Source organism: Lygodium microphyllum, chromosome 12 (assembly GCF_053477565.2).
Source record: "Lygodium microphyllum isolate KBCC chromosome 12, Lygodium_microphyllum_v1.1.10, whole genome shotgun sequence".
Lineage (NCBI taxonomy): Eukaryota > Viridiplantae > Streptophyta > Polypodiopsida > Schizaeales > Lygodiaceae > Lygodium > Lygodium microphyllum.
Window position 1 is genome coordinate 37,730,367 of NC_141146.1, and position 26,547 is coordinate 37,756,913.

The window sequence follows — 26,547 nt, forward strand, 5'->3', positions numbered from 1 at the left end:
TGGAGATTTCTAGAATTGGATGTCATTTAAAAAAAAGGCAAGTGATGTTTTAGTTAGTTTTGGAGATTTTATTAAAAAGGAAAAAAAAAAGAGAGATTGGCGAAATTGTGTGCACTGTGATCATAGTTTACAGGCAGTAGACAACACTTCGAATAGGGAGAAAAAGGAGTAATCTGAAAGATTTCTAATCAAGTGTCTTGGCGTTTTACCCCCCTTTTGGAGCCAACGGAACCATCAGATTTATGATTTGAGCATCAGATCATTGATTTTTCCAAGATCCCCTCCACCAAGAGCTCTTTTTCTCAACCATAGCCCCTCTTCTCTAATTCACTATAAATATGAGGCATGGGGAGGCAAAAGGAAGCACAAGGAGACCCCCAGAGACTGCGAGAGAGAGAGAGAGAGAGAGAGAGAGAGAGAGAGAGAGAGAGAGAGAGAGAGAGAGAGAGAGAGAGAGAGAGAGAGAGGAGTTACCCCAAGAGGCTACAATACATCCTCCTCCCCTTAGAGAAATCGAGATGTCCTCATCTCAAGAGAATTTGGGGTATCATTCTGGAACCTGTGGGTTATGGGCCCACCATGCTTTCGCTGCACTACTCTAGTCACACAAGCACTTGGCTTCAAAACCAGTGCAACTCATATTATGCAAATTAATTGTAGGTATAAGAGTAGGATTTGTTGGGGTATTCTCAATACCGAATGTATTACATTTTAGAAAGATATCTAGGGTTCCTAATCATCCTGAAGGGATGTAATGGGTTCTAGGTCTTCTTCTTTATCTAATTCCTCTATATAAGCAAAGACTGCACTTGTGTAGCTTCATTTACTTGGAGACTCAATGTATTCTGGACTTAGGTTAGGGCAATCTATTTGGACGTGTCCTAGCTCATTGCAATGGAAACATTGACAGTAGGGACATCTCCTATGAATGTGCCCTATCTCTCCACATGTGTGGCATCTCTTGCCTTGATCTTAAGGATTATCTTTGTTACAATGGCTTGGTTTAAGTTCTTGAACAATCAGCTTTGCTCAAAGTAATGCATCTTGCAAGTTTGTTAGATGCATTGCTTCAAGATGGTGGTTCAGAGGAGTGTTTAGGCCATGGCAAAACTTGGATACTTGCTACGCAATATCCATAGGTGGTGCTTATTTGAGTAGAATTACAAACTTTGAGTAGTAGGCTTCCAAGGTTAATTCCAGCTGTTTGAGCTTGAAGAATTCATTCATCCTCAAAGTTTGGTAGGTTGCTGGAAGGTATCGTCTGTGTACAACATCTTTCAACTGAGTCCAAGTGACAGCGGCTTCAGAAATACCTTGATCTTTCCACCATTGCTTCCACCATATCCGAGCCTTGCCAATTAACTTAAGTTTACCTATCATTGCTTGATTGGTAGAAGCAATTCCCGAAGTAGAGAAATAATCATCCATTGACTCAATCCATATCTTTGCCTCTGCTACGATGTCTATCCCTTCTCCATCAAACTCGAGTGCCTTAATTTTCTTGAGAAGGAAATTCTTCTCTTGTATGTCAGCATTCATGGGTGCAAAAGATGCCTGATAATCAAGCCATACCATTTAGGTTATTTTCATTTATGATATGTCTACAAACCATACATTAATCAATCACATTACGAAGTTTTTGCTCTAATACCAACTGTAACGTGCCCGCCTATTGGGCTGTCCAAGCATGTTTTAGCAGTCCATTGAGAAACAAATCTAAGAGTTGCTGCCCGACACTCCCAGAGAATATTCCGAGGATTGTCACCTAGGGTTTCTCAAGTTTGCCTCGCAATGGAACGTTTGTTGCCCGAACCCACTAGGATCGACTTAAAATCTGGGTTCCTAGTGGTCAAGGTCTCCTAGCAGTATTCTAGTGTTGGGTTATGCACATCCTAATTTAAGTAGAGATATCCAAGTCAAAGTAGACCCATGCTGCACTTGGTTCAAAGAGAATGGGAAATGAGAGGGATACACCGCTCAACCTCTCTACCCGAAGGGCATAGTCCCATTCCGGTCCCCTAAAATGGTATGAATCGGGTTCTAACTTAACAATACCTAAGGGTCGAGATGGTAAAACCTTGTGAGAAGCCTCCCAGTTCTCTGGGACCACCCAGCCATAGGACAGACCCATCGAGGATTCTGCCCACCCGCTTCCCTTGATAGCTTTAGTTTTCTAATTAGGTCCTACCACATTTATGTGCGGAACTTAAAATCAACTTCCTTAATTAAGCCTTTTAGGGAATAGGGTTTGTTCGTGTAATTTATGTCATAGACACAAATATAGAGCAAGCAGTCCTTTGACAAACAAGTTTCTTAACTTATCCCAAGTTTATCTTTGTCTCCTACCCATACATGAGAATTATATATCCCCTTCTCTCCAATAGAAGTACCCCTTCTTCCTTGTAGAAGTAACTCATCCAAATCACATGGCACCACAAATTCTATCATTTATCTACAGTAGATCTTCCAACGCCATAAACGTTGGGCTCACAGCAGTCTCCAGCTCCGCCCTGGACTCAGCAAGGGTTGTCGAGAGCTCCACTGACCCCAAACGATCTAGGAGTGAGACACAATTTCCGTGGATGACCTTTTCACCACTCGACCTTCGGCCCATGAATTGAGCAGGGTTGAAATGCGGCATGACCTTGGAGATGATCCACACGCATAAAATATCATTCCTTAATTAATCCAATTAAGAATCAAGCACGATCAAGGAAAATAGCCTAATATCATCTTCCAAGAAAACATTCCTTTATTATCCATGGCAATTTGTCATCACAGACCCCCGCCATGAATTTACCATCAATCACAAGCACTTGGAGTAATCATCCAAACCACAATCTAGCAATCAGTTGAATGTACAAGCATTTAGGGAGTTGTTTGATCAACCAACAAAAACCAATTGCATCTTTCCCACCAAACAATACAAGAGACGCGATAAAAATTCCATTGCATATTTGCTCTTCCCCTTTGGATCAAAGAGTGATTCTGTGCAAAATTTACTTAATACTTGTGTGCACAATTTTTAATGTCATTCTTTTTACTATTATGTCATGCATAACCCCTGACCGATTCTTTCTTGTAATTGCTCCATCAACGAATAAGCCATATACAACTAGGTGCTATTAACTTCCCTTGATATATGCACTTTGCAACCTTCATCTTTCGAATATGTGAGATGAAATTTATCTTTTTCGATGACCTACTCTTCACAAGGCGGATTATCAATGTGGACGGCCAATCATGTTGACAGTTGATACTAGTCCTATTGGCATAGGTTGGGCAGTGGGACAGGATGATGCTGATGGAAACAGATATGCAATCCGCTTTGGAGCTAAAGTTCTTAATGAGCGGCAGAGGAGATATCCGCAGATTAAAGGAGAGTCATGGGGAGTAGTCACTGCACTGAAGTGTGATAAAGGGTATTTTATTGGTGCTTCAGTTGTTGTGGAAACAGATTGCTTGCCTTTGCTTGGCATGATTACTAGTTGTTCGACTCCAGATATAGTGATGCTTCGATGGATTGCCTATATCAAATCATTGAATCCAGAATGTTGACATATAGCAGGGAAAGATAATCCATTTGCTGACATGCTATCTAGAGCGAGATATGAGGATGAGGAATCAATGCTTGCAGAAGATGATGAGACAGAGTTTGCAGCTTCTGTCCTTGTTCATGATTGTCATGTATCTACTGTTGAAGCCTTTACTGAAGAACTCTATGTTGATGAGTAGCTGCAAATTGGACAGTATCTGAGTTCATTGACTCGAAGAGCTGATTGGTCAGATGATGAATTCAAGAAAATCAGAAGAAAGGCTTATGGGTATTTCTTGAAAGATGGTTTTCTTTGAAAGCATCCAAAGAAGAGAGGCGGCCTACCCTTGAGAGTAGTTTGTGAGTTAGCGATGCAGATACAGATTATGCGAGAGTTTCATGAGAGTTCTTGGGCTGGTCATAGAGGTGTGTGGGCTATCTATGAGAAAATCAAAGAAAGATACTGGTGGAAAGGGATGTATAAAGATGTTTCCCACTTTGTGGAGACTTGCAGGGACTGTCAGCTTTACTCTTTAGTGCGGCGTCATGATGAGTTGCATCCGACCTATCCACTATGTATGCATTATAAGTGGGTGGTAGACTTAGTTACTTTGCCAGTGGGACTTTGGCAGATGAGATATCTTGTCTTGGCTAGGGAGGATCTTACAAACTATGTTGAAGGCAGATCTTTGCGAACGAAGACCACCACTACAGTATGTAAATTCTTGTTGGAAGAAATATTTTGCAGGTATGGATGTATAGGCAAGATTACTATTGATCGTGGAGAGCTAGATGCAGACGAAGCTAGAGAATTTTTCTCACGGCTTGGGATTAAGTTGGCTCCTACTACTACTTACAATCCAGAGGGAAATGGCAAGAGCGAAAGAGGACATCCACCGATAGTTAAGGCATTGACAAAAGCTTGTAGAGGTTGGATTGGAGATTGGCCGAAATTATTACCTTTTGCATTGTGGGCAGACCGCTCTACACATAGCGTGACTACTGGATATATGCCTGCAGAGTTGATGTATGGGCAAAAACCTGTCATGCCTACAGAAATCTGTGCTCTCACGTGGAGTGCTCTTCCATGGCATGAAAATTTATCAAGGGAGGAGCTACTAGCTCTTCGGATTCGTCAACTAGAGAGAAGGATAGAAGATGTGCAGCTAGCAGTTGATCGTTTGAAGGCAGCCCGACTCAGAAACAAGGACAGGTTTGATTTGAGGCATCGCTTGCGGCCTAGAGCCATAAAAGAGGGAGATTGGGTTCTAGTCTACGACAGTAGCCTAGAGAATCAGCATAGTAGCATGAGAAAAATGGTTCAAAGATGGTTTGGACCATATGAGGTGAAACAGGTTTTTGACAATGCTACCTATGAGTTGGCTAAACTGGATGGGACGGTATTGAGGGTGCCCATTGCTGGAAAACGAGTCAAGATTTTCAAGAGAAGAGAAGATGAAGAGGATGCACTTGAAGCATTGGCAGAAGAAGAGCAGGTAGAAGAAAGTCTAGCAGAAGAAGCAGAGAATATGGATGATGAAGCTGATGGAGAAACATGTCTACTAGAAACTGATGAAGGACTGGACCTGTTTGTGGACTTGGATGATCCTGGATAGTTGGCTCATCCAGAGGATGCGCAGGTTTAGAGGGGGTGGATGTCGTGCTGCTGCGCATCTGAGCCGTAAACACCTCCATTTTTGTTGTGCATCTGTGTTATCTTTTTGCGTGTATTTCATTGCGTGTGATTGATGCATTAAGATAATCCGTCTTTTTCAGTACCTGCATCCAATGTATATACTCCACTAGTGTGTGCGTGTCTCTGTTTGTATGCATGTTGTGTGTGTGTCAGAAAAATATGAAAAACTGATGCCAAAGGACATTATCAAGCTGTTAATTTCAATGATGATCTCCAAGAAAAGTGCAGGAAATCGTGGAATCAAAGGAGGCCGAGTAGAAGCTGACATTTAAGCTATGAAGATAAAGGTTGCACGTGAACAAGGTCAACGTAATATGCGGGATAAAGCAGTTTACTATCTACCATGGAGGAGAAGGGTTCATATGCCTTTGCCGAAGACTTTTTGAATGGAGGAATAAAGATTGATTCTTCCCTCCTTCTTGTGTATTCCCTTGAATATGTTAGAATTTGCCATGCCAATGAAGTCAAGACTGCAAAGAAAGGAGGGGACTCTTGGATGTCTACAAGAAGACTCTTAGAAAGTTTTTATAAATTTGGGTGTGTGATGGTATTGACACCCACAGAGAATGCCTATAGAGCCTACTATTTTGTGAGAAGGCTTTCCGTTTCGAAAATTGGAGAGAAAGATAAAAAGGTTTGCATCCTCAAAATAGCTTTATTAATGCTAAGTTGAGATGGGGGGGCACTCAAAATTCAAAAAGGGAAAGCTAAGAAAAGGAGGGAATGAAAGGCTTTGTCTGCAATAGATGAGCGAGCTTCAGATTGGAGAAAAGGGAGCGTCGGGCAACAGCAACCTTGGCAAGGCTTGAAGGTCGAGTGTAGTATCATCACATGCAGCAGTGATTGAAAGGAGCCTTGTCTTCATCAACGACTTGGCTGTGAACATCTCTCTCTCTGGAAATATGGCTGTCAGTGCAGGGACCACTTCGACGACGAGACAAGTCTTAGGTTGGCATCGCTGCCCTGGTGGAGTGGCCGGTGGGAGTTGTGGTGTACTGCTGCGACTGCAAGAAGGGCTCGGAAATCATGGCGCACCCTGTCACCGTCGTGCAGCCGACTGTCTCTACCTGCATACCCTTATGACCTAACATATTGGTGCTCTATCTGTCCCCTCTAATGGTTTTCTTTTTCCCAAGAAAAACTTTACTATGTTGCGCCTATAACAGATTATCGCAAGAGGTAGGGTCTCACCACTGACTGTGTGGTATGACAAAAGTATAGTGGAACCTTTTGTGTGCATATTGAAGAGTAAACCTGAAACATATGTACCTTATGATAGCCAGATTGACAAACATAGCATTTTCTGGTTTGTTGAGGTGATCCACTTCTCACAGAGATTGATCGGCATAATTACATGAAGCTTTATGCAAGCCCCTGAAAGTGCAAGTGACTCTCTTTACAGATGTTCAAACTTCAAAAGAGGCTATACTAATTGGCCATTCTGCAGGCTGCCTTGTGGCACTTGATGCATATTTAAAGGCACCAGAAAGAATGGTTGTTATTGTGATGGTGGCTCCTGCAGCGATGGCTCCTCTTTGTTGCCAAGCAAGGCTCAAGTATCAAATGATCAGGATCAGAAAAAGCATCAGCATCTTAAGTAGGCCAGTACTACTAGCACTGTGAGCAGTGCTGCCCACAGAACTCCATTGTTTTGACATTGTATGGATTTCTGAAAATTGTTTACAGGGATTACTACCCAGTAGATTTTAACAAGTACTATGTACCAATGACAAAACTAATCTCGAACACCTGAATGCAAAGCTGGTTATGAGATATTACAGATTTTTCTGAACATGGAATTCATGTATTTTCTTGACAAACAATATAGAGTACTTTGGCATCAAAAATTTGAGTTCTTCTTGTTAGCCTCTTTCCTTGCTATATCTTGAACCCCGTGTTCTGCAGCTCTTGCATGAACTCTACGATAGCATCAAGGCTTTGCCTAAGCAATACCGCTTGTGGTGTAATTGCATCTCTTGCTTTCGGTCGAGGGGGTGAGACTGGCATGCTTATGCATGAGAGTTCTTCGATCTCGTCCTCTAGGATGGACTCCATATATTTTAGGTGCTCTTGGGCTTCTCTTACCCATTCCTTCACTTTCTCTATAGCCTCTAGTTGGCGCTTAGGATGCGAGTACTCCCCTACCCTAGCACTTCCCTTTTTGGCCGTCTTAGGGGCTGAGGTTGCTGCCTCTGCATCAGTAACCTTCTTTCCTGCAGCAGGCAAAGTGGTGGCAATCTCAGTTTTCAGCTCGGTTTTTGCATGATCTTAGCTTTAGGTTTCTTCTTTCTCCGTCTACGACTCTTCTTCCGGATCAAGGCTGCATCGAGGTTGCTCAGACCTAGCAACAATATACTAGCCTGCTTCATCTATACTCAGGTCATGACACGCAATGGGATAGGTGTGGCCTCCCCATCGAGATTCTCGACGCCGAATAACCCCAATGGGACAGATGGCACATTGGCTAAACTTGAGGATGGTTTTTGCTTGGGATAGTCCATGAAGAGGTGAGTGATTCCGTGCTCTAGGCATCTTAGGTCTACCTTATCTCTATTTGGTTGCTCCCGTTCAGGGCAACATGATGAGACGTGCCCTGGATGACCGCAAGTCCAACATATGATTGGATCTTGCGTCTAGTCTCCTAGGCCTCTACCTCGGCCTCTTCCTAACACCATCACTGGCACTGGTCGATAGTCCATAAGGACTGCGTTGCCCTCGTCGTCGTGCGAGATGTATGGGTATACGTAAGTCTCTTCCTCATTTGGCTCCTCCACATAGTGGACTGGCGCGTTAGTTGGTGGATGAGTCATGTAGGGTCACGTAGGTACCAAGCGGTCTTGGTATACCTATAGGATTTATGTCCATTCTAGGAACAACCAGTTTAACATCGTTAGGCATAGGAAGGGCCAATGGAGCTGCCCTTCCAAAGAATTGTTGGGGTCTGCTCGCTAGGTATGGCTGGCCGTAGGGTTGTGAGTAAGGGAGTCTTATTGCTAATTTACGGACATGTGCTGAAGAGGAATGGCATGGACATGACCGAAATTCAGAAGTCTCTGCGACATGACCAGAGACAAGGCAAAGGAGTGAGTGCAAAGCACAAGCTGTTGAGGGGGCCAAAGTGCATAAGGCATCAATCTCTCCTGCTTGATAGAATCAAAAGAAGATAGATATGTATACCTCCTCGCCTCTATGGTCTACTTGTACTTGCTAGAAAGACCTCCCACATAGGATGAGTACTCCAAGTGGTTCAAAGGAACGTACCAAGGCAAAGCGACCTTGCAACAGTTTCGTTGCATTGATAAGGGGTTTTTTCTTGTTATTCTCACATCAAAATCTGAACGTGACTGGTTATTGGCCTCTACAATGGGCTATCGAGGTAATCTCATGTATCCACTCTCCTGGTCTTCGACCTTTTCACCTGAGGGCATCGTTCAACATGAATGCCCGGTATGGGTTACAATCCAAGACGTCCCGCCATGGTTGGATGGTGAGCTTGCCACTATTGTTGGGACCCTTGGCAAAGTATTGTACTCCTCGACTGATGCAAACGTTTGGGGCCTACTCCCAAGCGAACATCATGTGTGTTTTCTTTGGGATTGGCAACCCTAACTACCTCCAACTCCATGATTCCTTCGGCATGGAGATCATTCTTCGCATCAAATTTTCTTCCTTCCTTGATACTTGTTATCTTTGCCATGGCAATGGCCACTTTGCCAAGACATGCCCCCATAAGACCGCTACAAAAAAGAGCCTTGAAAAGTAAAATTAGGAACTAAAGAATGACAACAGTGCCCCTACTCAAAGTCCCCCAGGCAACTGCTCCATCGGCGAATAAGTAGACTGCAAAAAATAAACAAAGTGAAGATGTCACTTTTGCATCACAAGCACAAGCAAAAGAAGCAAAGAAGGATATAGCCCGAGCAGCTCCAAGCACTCTCTCACTAAGGGAAATCTGCCTCGCCCTACACAAAACAAAGAAAACCCTCCTCCTAAGAATCAGGGCAGGAAGAATGGTGCCGGTAAAGACAATAGCAAAGTCCCTCTTGATAGGCTCGCTCTCACAAGCCTTTGGTGGATAGGAATTATTATGCCCCCATCAGGAATCATGAATTCAATGAAAGCCCTAATGTCCTTTCCTGAACAACCCAAGTGGATGCTCAAATTCAAGTCTGTGTCATGCAATGTTAGGGGGTTGAGTTCTGATCTGAAGAAGGAAGTCTGCTATAAGATTATTATGAGATATAAACCACATGCAGCAGCCCTATAGGAAATTAAACTCAATGATGAGGCTATAAAGAGTTTTTTTGTGGATGGCTATTCTGTCTTCTACGACCTAAGAGGTAAGGGCAAGGGAGGCACCTTCCTCTTTATTCAAAACAACTTCAAACTTGTTCCTGCATTGAGCATTGGTGATGGCTCGGCAGTTGCTGCATATGTAGAGCTTTGGGGAGAAAATTTTCTCTTGGTCTCTATTTATGCCTCCAACATCTCAAAGCATCGAGTTAGTCAATGGATAACTCTCGAAGATTGATTGCAAGATCAATTGGCCATCCTTGTCGGTGGTTGGAACATGACTACGCTCCCCTTTGATCGCTCACATGGCAGTCGCAACATGCTCCAGGAGGAGATAGAAGCATGACATGCACTGGAGCGAGCATGTGATCTCAAGGATCTTGTAGTCCTAACCCTAGGCTCTCAGAATGTGTCCTACACTTGGTACAACTACCATGTGGGCATCACGTGGAGGGCATGCATACTTGATCGCTTTTACTCCATCTAGGGGCCATGGTGGCTCTGTGGCAACATTTCCTACTGTACTCTCTCGATAATCTCAACTCCCCCCCCCCCCCCCCCCCCCCAATTTTGCTTCAACACATCTTTCCTCAATAATAAAGTATTTGACACCGAATTGGCAAAGACTTGGGAGAGTGCGAGAGACATGGCCATGTCTCTTGCCTTTAGATGGCAAATATGTCTTGAAGCTGTCACTACAATAGCAAAAGCACACGAAAGGAAAGTAGCAGCGCAAAGGAGAAAGGATGGTGAAGCAGCAAGTAGAATTAGGGGGAACCTCATGGAGGCATTGGTCATCATGTGTGACGACATCCATCTTCAAACTCGGCTGAGGTGAGTGGAAGAATTTATGAGGCTTGAGGAGGAACATGCAATTCAAGCAGCCAAGACCTTATTGAGAGGTCAGTGGGAATTAGCCAGGGATGCCCCCGATTCTTTCTTTTTTAAAGCCTTATAAATCAAGCATGTCAAGGAGGCCATAATAGCAGTGGAAGACGAACATGCAATACTCCACACTGACAAGTATTCTATTGCAGCTGTCTTTGAAAGACATCTTTCTGTAGTTGTTGGCGTGGAGCCGGATCTCCTAAATGACTTTGACCGCCATCTAGAGAACTTTCTAGATGGTGGATCCCCAACCATCACGCCTATAGAAGCATTACTCCTTGATAGGCCATTTTGTGTGGAGAAAGTAAAACACACTATTCAACTCATGAAAACAGGGAAGGCGCCAGGCCACCCTAGCGGCCTACCAACCGAGCTATTTCAAACTATCTGGGATGTCTATGGAGAAGACATGGTGGACATGCTGAATTCGATCAAGCAGTCTGGATGTTTACTGAGGGAGGCCAACCACGATCTCATCAAACTTGTCCCTAAGTCAGCCAAGAGAACCAAACCAGATAACTAGTGCCCCTTGACTATGTTAAATTTCACATATAAGATCTACTCAAAATCTCTAGCTCAACGGATAAAATTCCTCCTAAGGAGGATAGTCCATGAAAGGCGATTTGGATTCATAAATGGTAGGAAAATTTAGGACACAATCCTCAACCTAGTCTTGTCAGTTGATCTTGTATTGACCCACAACTCTGAGTTTGTCCTAGTCAATGTCGATCTAGATAAGGCATATGATCGTATTAATTGGGTCTTCATCAGGGGGTATTGGAGCACTTTAAGTTTGGACTGGGGTGTAACCAGATCCTTCCCACTCAAAAGATCTATTTGGAAAGTATGCTCCATAGCCCCTCTCCTCTTTGCCCTAGTAACTGATCCTCAGATGTGCAGAATAGATAAAAAGATTCAAGATGGGACGATCAAGGGATTGCCCCTTCCTAACGGATCCTCCACCCCCTTGCAATTTTTTGCGAATGACAGTGCATCCATTGTTGTTGTAGAGAAGCAATTGGTAGATTCCCTTCTTGAAACGTTCAACGAGTTCGCTACTCTCTCTTCATCAGTAATCAACCGCTCCAAGATTGAATTCCTTCCTCTCCTTAGAAGGACCACAAGAGTGGATGCACACATATGGCTTCAGGGTCATTCAACCTGGAGAAATCATTAGATAGCTGGGGGCCCCAATTGGTATTGGCATCATGAACAAGCAAAGGTTTAGCTGGTTCAAGGAGAAAATATAGGCTAAACTAGCTAGATGGCATGCTGCCCCACTAACTCTAGCTGGCAAGGTAATTGTAGTCAAAAATATCTTCACTTTGTTCTATGTTTATGGCCTCATTCTTCCCCTTCAGTAATGCAGCATGGGGCAGCATACAGAAAGATTTCAGAAGCTTCCTATGGAGAAAAGGAGAGAAACATGGTCTTGCCCAAATTAGTTGGGACACTCTGACTGCCATGAAGAATGAAGGAGGTGTAGGGTTGGACTCTCTAACTTCTAAGGCAAACAGGTTGATCTTCTCGCTTGCTGGGAGGATGGGCTCTAATCAACCGTGGGCATTGATTCTTGAAGCATGGATCACAACCTCAGCTCACCCCTACATGGCAATATGTAGCTAGCAACTACCATAGCCCAATCAAGTTGTCTTAGTCACACATTGCTCAAGGTCTGGTGAGAGCTTGGCAGAAAACAGTCTCTTAGGCCAAGTGGACCCACACCTTTAGTAGAAATGGGGATACCTCCCTTGGCTCCTCAATCTGGCTAAATCCTTTTGCATTTGAGCCGCCCATGTCCCTATGCAAGAACAACCTCAGGTTAGCTAGGTCCATTACAGGGAAAGGCTTGAGATGTTGGTCCCAAATCTGAATTAAAAAAACCTCCAACTGGCAATCAATAGCAGCAATAAGGGAGTCATTCAATCTCTCGATGCCGAAGATAGATTGGCTCCATAGGATGATGATCTATCTACGCCCTGATTGGCCTACTTTACTAATAGTCTAGCCCAACACCCCTCTTCTTGCACTAGAGAGCCCAACTGGGAAATATATGATTAAATGCAAAAAGAGAGAAGATTTTGAAGCTACCTCACTGGCAATTCCCCTCACATTGACGAAAAAGTGGAAGAAATGTGCTCTGTACGCCTCTCCCCTTAGTTGGCAAAGGAGGATCAAGAGAGTGTGGACTGCTACCCCATCCTATAGACTCAATTTCTTTAGATGGAGACTCTTGCTAAAGAAGCTGCCCACTAGAGCAAAGTTAGCTCAGAGACTCCCCATTTCAACGCTCTACCCACTGTGCAAACAACATGAAAACCAAGAGAAGAACCTGTTTTGGGACTGTGTTGCGGTTAGGCCAATATGGAACGTGCTCAAGAAATGGCTAAAGGATGCCAACTTGCAGAATGAGATTAGTTTTACCACAGCCCTCTTTAGTGACCGTGGCAAGCTTGATGATGCTTCTAGCAGACTGATTGTAATCCTCTCTTCCATAGCTCTTAAGTTTATATGGCATGCCAAGAACAATGTTCTCTTCAAAGAAAGTCACCAACCAACCATTTTTGTATTTGTTGATCAGTTTAGGGCATTTTGCTTCCCAATACTTCAGTCCTTAGCTCCAGCTCACTGAATTGTTCGCTTGTTTTATAAGAAGCTAAGTCACTTGGTCTAACAATCTTAATGGCTTGAAGCCTATTGCATCACCTTAACGATGCTGTAAATATTTTACTCTTATTAATGACATGAGCATACATATTTTAAAAAAAAAACTTTTTAGTTTTTGGCTTTATATTTTACAACACTATGTCTCAAGCTTTATAACAAGCTTCTAGCCAAATCTAATTAGCTTTAGAAACTTATGAATGTTATTCACCTGATGTATAGTTTAAAAAAGACATAATTTGATAAGAGTAATATAATTTATAATGTAAATAAGTAAAGTTTCTAGAATAAGTTACTCAATGCATTAGTATTGTAGCCAATGGATATAATCCTTAGTTTTTAATATAGAAATATCAACTAAAATTTGTTACTTTCATTTGATTTTAAATTTTAAGTGATTTATAAACTATCCATGCTTTTTAAAAATGTATTTTATGTTCAATGTTTATTTTCAAGCAACAAAATATAAATAACAATCCTTCAAATTATTCAAAAACAAGGACTTGCACAAAAAGCACATAAAATCCCATTATGTAAACCTAGCTACATGTGTCAATGTAGTTTTAAAGCCAAGACACCCCTTACCCCCCATATGAATGACACAAACATAATTGGTTCTCAAGGATTGGAAGTCAAGCCAGAATATGTATCTATTAAACTTATAATGCACGAATCTCCCAAACCTAAATTTGATCCTACATGGCATCCACAAAATGCTCCCAAACATTTTTCCTCTCTCTCTCTCTCTCTCTCTCTCTCTCATTTCTCCTCCAGAGGATAAAGCTTTTGTATACATGCACACACTCTCTCTCACTCTATCTCGTGCATTTTGATCCCCTCCACTATTCTCACTCTCTCTCTCTCTCTCTCTCTCTCATAAAAATTATACGATGCAGCAAGCAGAATCTGAGAAAGAGATAGAGAGTACACAATAGATAAGAGGAGATTTAAAAAATTCTTTAGCTCCAAATAATTGATACAAAGATGTCTTTGTCTACCTGTGCGCTTCCATTGTGAAGCTTAGATGGCGATCTAGACAGAAGAAAGGTGAAGAGCTTAAGGCTAGTTGGAACAATTCTAATTGGGTGAAAGATATAGATGATAGATGGATGTGAAGGGGTTTAGCTTTTATAGCCCGTGAAGGCGGTTAGGTTGGCATGACTAACCTACCATATGAGCCTCCACTAGTCGGCCAAGGAATATTCTAGGGAATATTTCCTTTACCATCGGGCTGGTGTTGCTGCCCCCGGATCCCAAAATAGGGTCCCTTGATAACTTCCTTACTGTGCAACTCAATGCAATGTGCCTCGAGTTGCTACCAACTTAACTACTCTGTCTAACCCAAAGATTAGACCCACAATGGTCACCTTTTTACTATCCGGTCACATAGACCTCATCTAACATACAAGTCGGGACTCAACCAATAGTCACATATGGTTTCTCCTCATAATGGGAACCTTACAACTTTGAGTACCATGGATCATTGGTGGCACCTTATGAGGGTGGGGCATTGAGCATATCTAACACCCTCCCTCATTGGTGAACTATCTCCTCGGCCCAATGCCGAGTCTCTAAAGATAAACTTGAAGCAGATCCTTTGTAAGTGCTTTGGTGAAGATATCCGCTCCACTCTCCTTTGTTGGACAGTAGACCATTTCCACTATCCCATCCTCAATCAAAGCACACACATAGTGATACTGATCTCTATTGTTTGGTGCGTGCATGAAACACTGGATTTTTGGCAATGGTGATGAAACTCTGATTGTCACATCTCAGCACAGTTGGTTCTTCATCCTGCACTCCCATATGCCATAGGATCCTTCTTAACCATACCGATTCATATGTAGCAAAATAAGTTGCCTTATACTCTGCTTTGGTAGAAGACAATGCCACTGTTGGTGGCTGCTTCTTACTAATCCAAGAGAAAATCCCTGAACCTAAAGAGAATTAATAGCTAGAAACCGACTTCCTAGAATCGTTGTCTCCTGTCCAATCTGAGTCACAGTTCCCCACAAGAGAAGTTTTGGAATTGTATGTGATACCATAGTCAAGAGTTTCCTTCAAGTATTTGAGCATCCGCATCCCAGCTTTCCAATGACTCTCATGAGGTTTGTTTGAGAACTTACTCAAAACACTAATAGTCAAACTGATATCTGGTCTGGTGTTACACAAGTAGATTAGAGTGGTGACCAACCTCATGTATCTCCCAATGGCTGCTAGTGTTGATGTATCCTCAATAGATAACTTTTCATTCACCTCCATAGGTGTAGCTATCTCCTTGCACTCGGTCATGCCAAATGCCTTCAAGGTCTCCCATGCATACTTCTTCTGAGACATGAAGATCTTTCCTGGCTCTTGCCAGACTTCAATCTCCAAACAATAGTGTAGCAAGCCCAAGTCTGTCATTTTAAACTCAGAACTCAAAGCCTTTCGAGTTTGGTTGATTATATATTCATAGTCACATGTAATAAGAAGGTCGTCCATATATAGGACAATCACTACAGACTTTTCGCCATCCCTGTAAACATACAAGTTAGCATTTGAGGCACATCTTTTGACGTTTAAGCTTAAAAAGAACTTATCTATCCACTGGTACCATGCTTTAGGGGCTTCTTTCAGCCCATACAATGCCTTCTTCAGTTTATACACTTTGTTCTCAGAATGGGGAGCCTCAAACCCTGGTAGCTGAGTCACATACACCTCCTCCTTGAGGTCACCATTTAAGAACGCTAACTTAACATTCATTTGGCAAACTAGCCACTGCTTGTGGGTAGCCACTACAAGTATTGTGCAAATAGTAGTCATTCTAGCAGTTGGGGCAAATGACTCTTGAAAATCAAACCCTTCAACCTGTGAAAATCCCTATGCAACTAGTCTGGCTTTGTACTTTTCTAAGGTACCATCAGCCTTGTACTTTACCTTCCAGATCCACTTGGTGCCAATAACCTTCTGCTTTGCTAGTTGATCCAGTAGCTCCCAAGTGTCATTCTTCATTATGTTGTCATACTCGACTTGCATAGTTGCCTTCCATGCTCGATCTGCAAGTGTGTCTTCTAATTTATTTGGCTCCTTTACTTCTCTCATAATCTCAGCCATCAAGGCCATATTGACTATGTGAGCAGAAGCCCTCCTTTGCTCCTCTATTCTTTGAGGCCTCCTTGGCCCATTTGCCTTCTCTTCAATAGATGTAGGCATATGATTATTGTGGTCATAGAGTTGCTTCACCCAATGTGGCAATGGCTTTTCTGGTGGGGTGATGTCAGGTTGGTGAACTTTTTCCTCATCATATGAAGATGATGCTTCCTTCTCCTTAAGGATAGGGACAACTCTCGAGACATGTTCATAGTGGACTACTTCTTTACTTGATGATAAAGTTGAAGAACTTGCCTTCTCCTCCTCCACTATATGCAGGTGCTCCTTGAACACCACACCATGGCTCGCGATGATCTTCTTTGCCTCTTGGCCATATAATTTGTAAGCCTTCTGCTCATTATTACAACCCAAGAAGATACATTTTTTTACTTTTTGGGTTTTAACTTGTTTCTCTTCTCATCTGGAACATGTGCATAACATTCACATCCAAAAATTCTAAAATGTGAGACATATGGTTTCTTACCAATGTAAGTCTTATGAGGTGTTTTTCCCTTGAGAGCCTTTGTGTAGCTTCGATTTAGAATGTAGACTGCAGTATTAACAGCTTTAGCCCAAAAATGGTTAGGCAATCCCTTGCCCTTTACCATGCATCTTGCCATCTGCCATCTCCACAATGGTGTGATTCTTGCGTTCCACAACACTATTCTGCTGAGGTGTGTGAGACATTGTCAATTGATGCTTGATCCCTTTGCTCTTGCAAAAGTCTTCAAACTCCTTTGAGTTGAACTCACCACCACCATCTGTTATAAATTTCTTCACACTTTTTCTTGATTCATTCTCAACAAGTTTTAGCCATTCTTTAAACTTACCAAAAGCTTGAGCCTTATCACGAAGAAAGTACACCCACATCTTCCTATTGTAGTTGTCGACAATCAACATAAAATAAGAAGATCCCCCCAAGGCCTGTGTAGGCATCTTACTGCACAAGTCAACATGCACCAACTCTAGAGGAGCATGTGCTCTATTCTTGATTTCCTGTAGAAATGCCTTTCTCTGTTGCTTGTTCCAATGATGGATTCTTGTAGAGGCTACATAGAAATGTATAAACCTTTCTTGTTGGTTATGTGGCAGGAGGCCCTACTATCCAACACCCATGAGTTAGTGATAGATTCGTCTTGCGTCGAGGAGCACACTTCCTCAATGGTCACCATGAATAACTCCAACTCTACTTCAGCCATATTGACTATCTCTTTCCCTTTACTTTTAAGGGTGCCATTCTTTTCATTTGCCTTCTTGACACGACAATATGTGATTGCATGTCCCTTGTTCTTGGAGTTAGAAGTACTCTCCTTGAAACTTCTTCTTACCGCCCTTCTTCTTTTTGTCACCATCATTTTTGCTGGAGGAACCAACTTTGCCTTTTGCATTGGCAGAGAATGCAACATCCCCATTGTTGCTTCCTTGTCAGGCTTTTAGCCTCAACTCCTCCTCCATCAACAATGCACAAAACTCCTCAAAAGTCAAAGCTTGAGGTCTCATCTGAGTATTAAGGGCAATTACTAGTCCATCAAACTTTTGTGGAAAAATCCGAAGACAATTGTGAGCTAGCTCCTTGCTAGTCTTTCGGATCCCAACGCCAGCCATTTGGTCACGCAGATTCTTAATCCAAGTGATGAATGCTTCAGTCGTCTCTCCTTCAACAAACTTCTCTCCCGCTAGTTGATTCTCCAAGTTTTGAATCCTTGTTTGGTTTCACGTTTCATACAGACTCCTCATTATATTCTAAGCCTCTAATGCTTTGGTTGTATGATGCTGAATCAAAGTTAGAACACCTTGTAACTAAGGCGCACAATGCATCTACATTCCTTCATTTCCAAGCTCATAGAAGATCTGCATTCGAATGAATCATTACACTAGAATATATTTGATGGGACATGGGTAGACTGTGGTTTTACGTTAGTCCCTAGCACAGTCTCTAAAGGTCCATAAGAATCAAGGAAAGTTATGATTTTGAACTTCCATAAGATGTAGTTTGTACCATCTAACTTACCTTCACTGAAGGTTGGTGGACAAATGCTCAGTGTTCGAATAGTCGGTACATCAGCATCACCTCCTGCACCACTTCTTGATGCACTATAACCGCTTCCGAAAGACGACATCATTTCTCTTTGCTATTGAAGCCTTTGCCTCTTGCGCACTCTTCGATCCCTAGAGCCCCTTGGGCTCTGATACCATGTAAAAATTACACGACATAGTGAACAAAATCTGAGAAAGAGATAGAGAGTACACAACAGATAAGAGGAGAATTGAAAATTTCTTTAGCTCCAAACAATTGATACGAAGATGTCTTTGTCCACCCATGTGCTTCCACTATGAAGCTTGGATGGTGATCTAGACAAAAGACAGGTGAAGAGCTTAAGGCTAGCTGGAAAAACTCTAATTGGGTGAAAGATAGATGATAGATGGCTATGAAGGGGTTTAGCTTTTATAGCTTGCGAAGGTGGTTAGGTCAGCCTAATCGACCTACTATATGAGTCTCTATTATTCGGCCAATGAATATTCTCTTTATTGTCCAAGCCGGTAATGCTTCCCCCGAACCCTTGCCATTTCCAGGGGGGCCACTCTGGCCCCCTTGGAACCCCCCAGTCAGGGGCTGCTTCCACGGACCTTGGACCCCAAAATAGGGGCCCGTAATAACTGCCTTACCTTGCAAGTTGATGCAATGTGCCTTGCGTTACTACCAGCTTAACTACTCCATCTAACCCAAAGATTAGACCCACAACGATCACATTTTTTTCATTCGGTCACATAGACGTCATCTGACATGCAAGTCAGGACTCAATCAATATCCGGGCTCACATATGGCTTCTCCTCATAATAAGGGGCCTTACAACTTTGAGCACCATGGATCATTGGTGACACCTTATGAGGGTGGGGCATTGAGCATATCTAATAATAACTTCTACATTGGAAAGTGGGTTGGTCCATATAAAATGATGTGAGAGAGAGAGAGAGAGAGAGAGAGAGAGAGAGAGAGAGAGAGAGAGAGAGAGAGAGAGAGAGAGAGAGAGAGAGAGAGAGAGAGATCCAATGCAAGCATATATAGGCATAATGGGCTATGTATGTAAATAGACATATGCAGAATCATATAGTTCATTTAGTAGTTATTAATCTTAAGCCATACCATCGAAATTGATTTAAGAGCCCAATATCATATATAAAGGCAATTAACAGTTGCAATAATAAGATTTCAAATGTTAAGAGTATCTTCCCATACAACATTTGGAAATTGTAATTTTTTCAAAATTGATTATAAAACTACAATCATCTCTCTCTCATGATATTAATAAGAGCTCAATTAGTTTGGTATATAAAGCACGGAAAGTTTTGAAAGAGACCATTCTAATATATGATTTGAAAAAAAAGAGCACCCCAATACCAAGTTCCAACATAACAAAATAACCTTCCATCTTACCAATAATTATGACCTCCGCAGCCAAGGCGCCCATTTCTAAATTTCTTGTTCCTTGAACCTGTAGTACTAGCACATATCTTGGCCTAAAATTTGGCCTACCCTATAGCTATAGATTCATTTCTCAAGATCTACAAGATTATAAGTTCTCAGGTCAAGATCACTACCATATAAGAGCTAAATATTGGAGGTATACTCCCATTTTGATACGCTATGGCTATCACCATCTTATTTTCTCTTTCTAGAAGACATTGTAGTCAAACATGCCCATGCTATGACTTCCATCTTTTATAGATCCGATGCTAAACCACTATTGGTCCAAGAAGCTAAATTACCTTTTGTCTCTTATAATGAAGTGGCTATAGTTATTCACTTTCTTTATTGATATCTCCCACCTACTATTAGAGGAAACCACCATATGTTAAATGAGGTTGGCGGTTCTTTCTTTAGTTGAGAGAGAGAGGGTGGAGAGAGAGAATCCTTTGGTATGGGTGGCTCTTTCTATGGTTGAGAGAGAGAGAGAGAGAGAGAGAGAGAGAGAGAGAGAGAGAGAGAGAGAGAGAGAGAGAGAGAGAGAGAGAGAGAGAGAGAGAGAGAGAGAGAGAGAGAGAGAGAGATGCTCAATGCCCCACCCTCATAAGGTGCCACCAATGAACCATGGTGCTCAAAGTTGTAAGGTCCCCATTATGAGGAGAAGCCATATGTGAGCCCGGATATTGGTTGAGTTTTGACTTGTATGTTAGATGAGGTATATGTGATCGTATAGCAAAAAGGTGATCGTTGTGGGTCGAATCTTTGGGTTAGATAGAGTTGTAAAGCTAGTAGCAACTCGAGGCACATTGCATAGAGTTGCAGGGTAAGGGAGTTATCAGGGGCCCCTATTTTGGGTTTCGGGGGCCACGGAAGCAGCCCCTAGCTGAGGGGGTCCCAAGGGGCCAATGGGCCCCTTTGCTAGGGGTCTGCACTACTCCCAGCCCTATGGTAAAGGGAATATTCATCGGAATATTCCCTAGCCAACTAATAGAGGCTCATATGGTAGGTCGGTCTGATTGACCTAACCACCTTCACGGGCTATAAAAGCTAAACCTCTTCACAACCATCTATCATCTATGTTTTCACCCGGTCAGAGTTGTTCCAGCTAACCTTAAGCTCTTCACATGTCTTTTGTCTAGATCACCATCTAAGCTTCACAATGGAAGCGCACAGGTGGATAGAGCCATCTTTGTATCAACTGTTTGGAGCTAAAGAAAATTTTTATTCTCCTCTTCTCAATTGTGTACTCTCTATCTCTTTCTTAGATTTTGTTCGTTGTGCTATGCAATTTTTACAGTTACTTCCTATAGTTAACGAGCTTATTGTGGTGTGTGTTGGGTTTATGGTTTTGCAAGTGTTTGATATGTTTGTTGATAATGTGACTCGAATCTCCCACCCGCATATGTGGTTTCTAAAAATTCCCTATAGATACACACACACATAGACACACACACAATTTGCATGTGTGCATGATTACATCTATATGTGAGAACAAGAAGCATGAGAGGGCAAGTTGATTTAAGATAGAGATAAATGCTTGAGTGAAACTCATAAAAGCATTTAGATGTATCTCCACATAATAAAAAATCCTAACACACCCACGATAGCCTCCCACACATGTTGCACAACCTCCAACCATTGATGCAAACTCCACAGATAGGGGGGTACAGGAGGTGCACACGTGGTGGGGGCACAACAAGTAGTACGCAAGTCCTCTCTCTCTCTCTCTCTCTATGCTCCCCCATTATGCAGAGAACTAGTAGCAAAGGAAGAACATGGAAAAAAGAACATAATATGTTGTCATACATGTTATGAAGGAGATGATGCATCTCGAAAGGTAAATTATGCTAACATGGTGCTTCGTTTTGTGCTTTACTATTTAATTCAGGATGAATATGAATATGAACTTATGTGTACTAGATATTTTTGTCTATTGAATTCTGTAGGTCTTTTATGAGTATGGTTGGGGCTGGTCTTTCCATTTTGCCCATAGGTGTTGTACATGATCATATGATGTTCAATGTTGGAGGTTGAGAGTCGTACTAACTCTACTTTTGTGAGACAAACAAATAGACATATTAACATACGTATATAGAAGTACACAATTATGCAATAATACATATATAGAGAGAGAGAGAGAGCTTCGTTATTGGGACCTCAAACTTGGATGCTTAGAAGAGGTAATAGCACCCACTCCAACTTGGATGCTATGAACCTTAACAATATTCTCGCAATGATTTACACCACGCGAAGCTATTGTGTTCTATTGGCATAAACTAGCTCGTCCTTCAGGTTATTGGCATGACCCTTAGCAATGAAGCCAAAGTTCGTGTTCCCAAATGGATGCCCAAGTCTTTGTGAAAACTGTGGGCGCATACTCTCACGAGATTCCATTTACGTCCGCTAGCCGTGCACAGAACCACCCGAAATTTGCGTCCTTCCTGCAGCATCAATTTCGTAATAAGGAGTACTACCTGTGTATCGATGGCTGCAGCAGCGTCTCTGGCTGCACTGGCTGGGCTCCTGATCAGGTAAGATCATTCAAAGAAGAAGATGATGACGATGATGATGATGATGATGAACAGGAAGATGATGCAGCAGCACTGCACAAGAAGGAATTCAGGAGGCATAAGCAATGCAAAACACTTGTGGAAGAGGAGGAGGAGGAGGAGGAGGAGCAGCTTTTGTTCCTCACCACCAACAACCACCATGGAAACAAGCAGCAGCATCCTCTTAGCCCGCACACCCTCGTGGCCGTGCTTAAGGCCTGCACCAGCCGAAAAGACCTGCACACAGGCAGCAGAATCCATGCTTATATTGTGAGATTCGGATTGCTTGAGAGAAACCTCATCCTTGGCAATACCCTGGTCAGTATGTATGCGAAATGCGGTGCATTAGAGAAAGCACAAGAAGTCTGTGATCAGCTTCCAGTCAGGGATGTAGTTTCATGGAATGCGCTTATTGCAGGATTTGCGCAGTACAGGTGGGCTGAGCAAGCGTTGAGCTGTTTTAAGCAAATGCAACTTGCAGGCGTATCTCCGGATGCATTCACCTTTGCTTGCATCTTGAAAGCCTGTGGCTGCATAGGAGCTGTAAACAGGGGTCAAGAAGTGCATGCCATGATTGTCAAAGGAGGGCTTCTGGAAAAGGATGTAGTTGTTGGCACAGCATTGGTAGACATGTATGCTAAATGTGGCCTGCTTGCTAAGGCACAGGGAGTGTTTGACAGACTTCCACTCCGGAATGTAGTCTCTTGGAATGCATTACTTGCAGGATATGCTCAGTATGGGCACGGTGAGCAAGCATTGAAATGTTTCAAGCGGATGAAACTTGAGGGCTTCTCTCCAACTGTAGTCACCTTTGTTTGTATCTTGAAAGCCTGTGGTAGCATAGGAGCTGCAGGCAAAGGCCAAGAGATACATGCAGATATTGTTAAAAGAGGATGGCTGAAAAAAAATATTATAATTGGCAACGTGTTGGTAGACATGTATGCCAAATGTGGCCTGCTTGAAAAAGCACAGGAGGTCTTTGACATGCTTCCAGTTAGGGATGTGATTTTGTGGAGTGCATTGATAGCAGGATATACACAACAAGGACGTGGGGAGCAAGCAATCAACTGTTTTGAACAGATGCAACTTGAGGGCCTATCTCCAGATGCATTTATCTTTGCTTGTGTCCTGAAGGCATGTGGCACTATTGGAGTGGTTGATAAGGGCCAAGGAGTACATGCCGAGGCAGTTAAGAAAGGGTTGCTAGAAAAAAATGCAGTTGTGGGCACTGCATTGGTGGACATGTATGTCAAATTTGCCCTGCTTGTGGAAGCGCAAGATGTCTTTGATGAGCTTCAAGTTCGGGATGTCATATCATGGAGTGCATTAATAGCAGGATATGCCCAACATGGTTGTGTGGAAGAGGCACTGAAATTTTTTGAGAACATGCAACTTGATGGCATCTCTCCGGATGCATTTACGCTCACGTGCATCTTGAAGGCCTGTGGCAGCATTGGAGCAACAGGCAAGGGCCAAACCCTTCATGCTGAGATTGTCAAGGAGGCGCTGCTGGAAAAAGACGTTGTCATTGGCACAGCATTGGTGGATATGTATACTAAATGTGGCCTGCTTGCAAAAGCGCAAGAAGTTTTTGACACACTTCCAGTCCAGGATGTAGTTTTGTGGAATGCGCTTATCACAGGTTATGCACAGTATGGGCATGGTGAACAAGCCCTGGACTGCTACCAGAAAATGAAGCTTAAAGGCATCTCTCCTGATGTTGTAACCTTTGCATGCACCTTAAATGTCTGTGGCAGCATCGGAGCGGAAGAAATGGGGCAACAAATTCACGGTGAGATTGCAAGAAAGGGGTTATTGAATGACAATATTATTGTTGGCTGTGCTTTGATAGATATGTATGCTAAATGTGGCCTGCTTGAAAAAGCAGAGGAGGTGTTTGACAGGCTTCCAGTTCACAATGTGGTCTTATGGAGTACACTCATAGCAGGGTATGCCAAACATGGTCATGATGAGCAAGCACTGGCATCCTTTGAACAGATGCAAGTGGAGGGTTTCTCTCCAGATGTTGTCATTTTTGCTTGCACCTTGAAAGCATGTGGTAACCTGGGTGCTGCAGACAAGGGGCGAGAAATACACACTGAAATTGTTAGGAGGGGGTTGCTTGAAAAGGATATTGTTGCAGGCAATGCATTAGTTGATATGTATGCAAAATGTGGCCTGGTTGTGCTAGCACAAGAAGTGTTTGACAAGCTTTTAGTTCGGGATGGAGTCTCGTGGAATGCTCTAATTGCAGGTTATGGCCTCCTGGGAAAGGCAGAACATGTTCTCTTTTTGTTTGGAAAAATGTTAGAAGAAGGTAAAAGGCCAGATTCAGTTACATTTACCAGTGTGCTCAATGCTTGCAGTAATACAGGTCTGGTAGATAAGGGTCAGGTATACTTTGAGACCATGACTACGGACTATGGCATTGTCCCAACTTTAGAGCACTATAGTTGCATAGTCGATCTCTTTTCCCGTGCTGGGCACCTTGACAAGGCAGTAGCAATGATCAAGGAGATGCCATACTCTGCTAATCTTAAAATGTGGCATACAGTGCTGGGTGCCTGTCAAAAATGGGGAAATTTGAGCCTGGGAAGGCTGGCATTTGAACATGCTTTGCAATTGGATGAAAAGGATGCTGCAGCTTATATCTGTATGAGTAACATCTATGCAGATGCTGTCAAGCAAGTGGATGCAGAAAAGATCGATGCTCTAAGAGTAAAAAAGCAAGCATGGATGCAACCAGGAAATTGTTGGTGGACTGATGCGAATGGAGTTGTCCATTTATTTTCAGCTGGAGATAAAAAGCATTATCAAAGCAAAAGCATCGATATCAAACTAGATTATTTTGATCATAGAACATCACAGGAAAGGTACTCCTCAAGTATGCATCAGGTTTCAGAAGCCACGCATTATGGGAAAAAGGAAGATCTCTGTGGGCTTTGTGAGAAGATGGCTATTGCATGTGCACTCATTAATACACCTGAAGGGACACCCATACATGTTGTCAAGGATATGCCAATTTGTGGTGATTGTCATCCTGCCATCTCTCTTATATCAAAAATAGAAAAGCGCACAATTTTTCTTAAAGATACAAATCGATTCCATGTTTTTGAAGGTGGAAACTGTGTCTGTGGGGAATTGTAATGATGATGGTAGCGAGTGCAGACTCATGATCCTGATGAAGCATGAGCACACCTTCTGGGTCCCCTCATGTGAGACCACATGCATATGTTATTAATAACACATCCATCATGAACTTGGAGCTAAAACAGCCTCCAACACTTGAACATACGGCTTTAAAGAACAGGTAACATACGATGGAGCAGCATCATGCTCTTTTTCCACTGTTATACTGATCCTCTCTGGGGAGTATTATTGCAGAAAATGTTTCAGTTGGCCATTGGTAGGTCCAAAGCGAAACAAGATGGAAATTGATGTTGCTCTCTGTGATAAGAGGACGATGAGTAGAACCACAAATGCCACCATCTGGACCAGTGAAATAACTTGGGCACATCATGCTTTTTAGATTGGCATTGTGGGAAAGCACTAGTAAGCACCAAAGCTCTCACATTGTTGGCTCTCATCAACTGATTCAATTAAATTACCCACCCACATGATACACACACATATTAATGTGTTCATATGTACAGGAGGTTAATTATCAAACCAAGGCCCCTGTGAATTGTAGGTACCTCCAGAAAAGGATTTTGTATAAACTTACAGGAAGGTCTTTCTTGAGAACCATGCACTGCCTTTCCTTGACAAAAATGAAACTGCAGTAGGGAAGTTGGTATTCCATCTTCGAGATTGTAAAGAAGTGAAACCCATAGTAAAACCCTGGAAAACGTAGCGTTGCATGAAGGTGAAACCTGTTGTAACTCAAAAATACTCACAAATACACACAGCACAATGGTGTTCAACTCCACTAGATTGATGATAGGATCTAGACACTGCATGTGTTCGATGGTGCAGGAGTTTTGAGTGTGCACCCTCAACAGTGATGAAGCTCAAATACTCCAAAGGCTTTGATGGGAGAGAATAAACTATAAATAAACCTTGAAGGAAAAAAATGATGGGATGAAATTGAACATTGGAGACCCTTGGCTTTACATGCCATGCCACATAGGTAAACTCTATAAGCTAAGGGTAAACGAGTCTAGCCTAATGCCTCTAAAACTAGGTCATGAAGCTGAGAATAGCACTCCAAAATGAGCCATCCCTAACTAAAAGATTTTTCCATGAAATCTAGCTGAATCTTCTAGGATAAAAGATTATGATAACATAATATCCATGAAAGAAGATAGCAAATGATTGATACGAA

The 26,547-nt window shown here is 42.5% G+C and overlaps 1 protein-coding gene across 1 annotated transcript; it reads left to right on the plus strand.

Annotated features, from left to right (window-relative positions):
- The first annotated feature begins 21,960 nt into the window (after positions 1–21,960).
- On the plus strand, positions 21,961–26,333 carry LOC148027654 (pentatricopeptide repeat-containing protein At3g03580-like). The gene has a single exon (XM_087689355.1). It carries the CDS (start codon positions 22,014–22,016, stop codon positions 25,368–25,370), a length of 3,357 nt encoding a protein of 1,118 aa, XP_087545481.1. The 5' UTR covers positions 21,961–22,013; the 3' UTR covers positions 25,371–26,333.
- Positions 26,334–26,547: the final 214 nt, after the last annotated feature.

Bases quoted from the DNA above. Each gene is read 5' to 3' on its own strand.
- LOC148027654 (XM_087689355.1), top strand. From the start codon at position 22,014: ATGGATGCCCAAGTCTTTGTGAAAACTGTGGGCGCATACTCTCACGAG.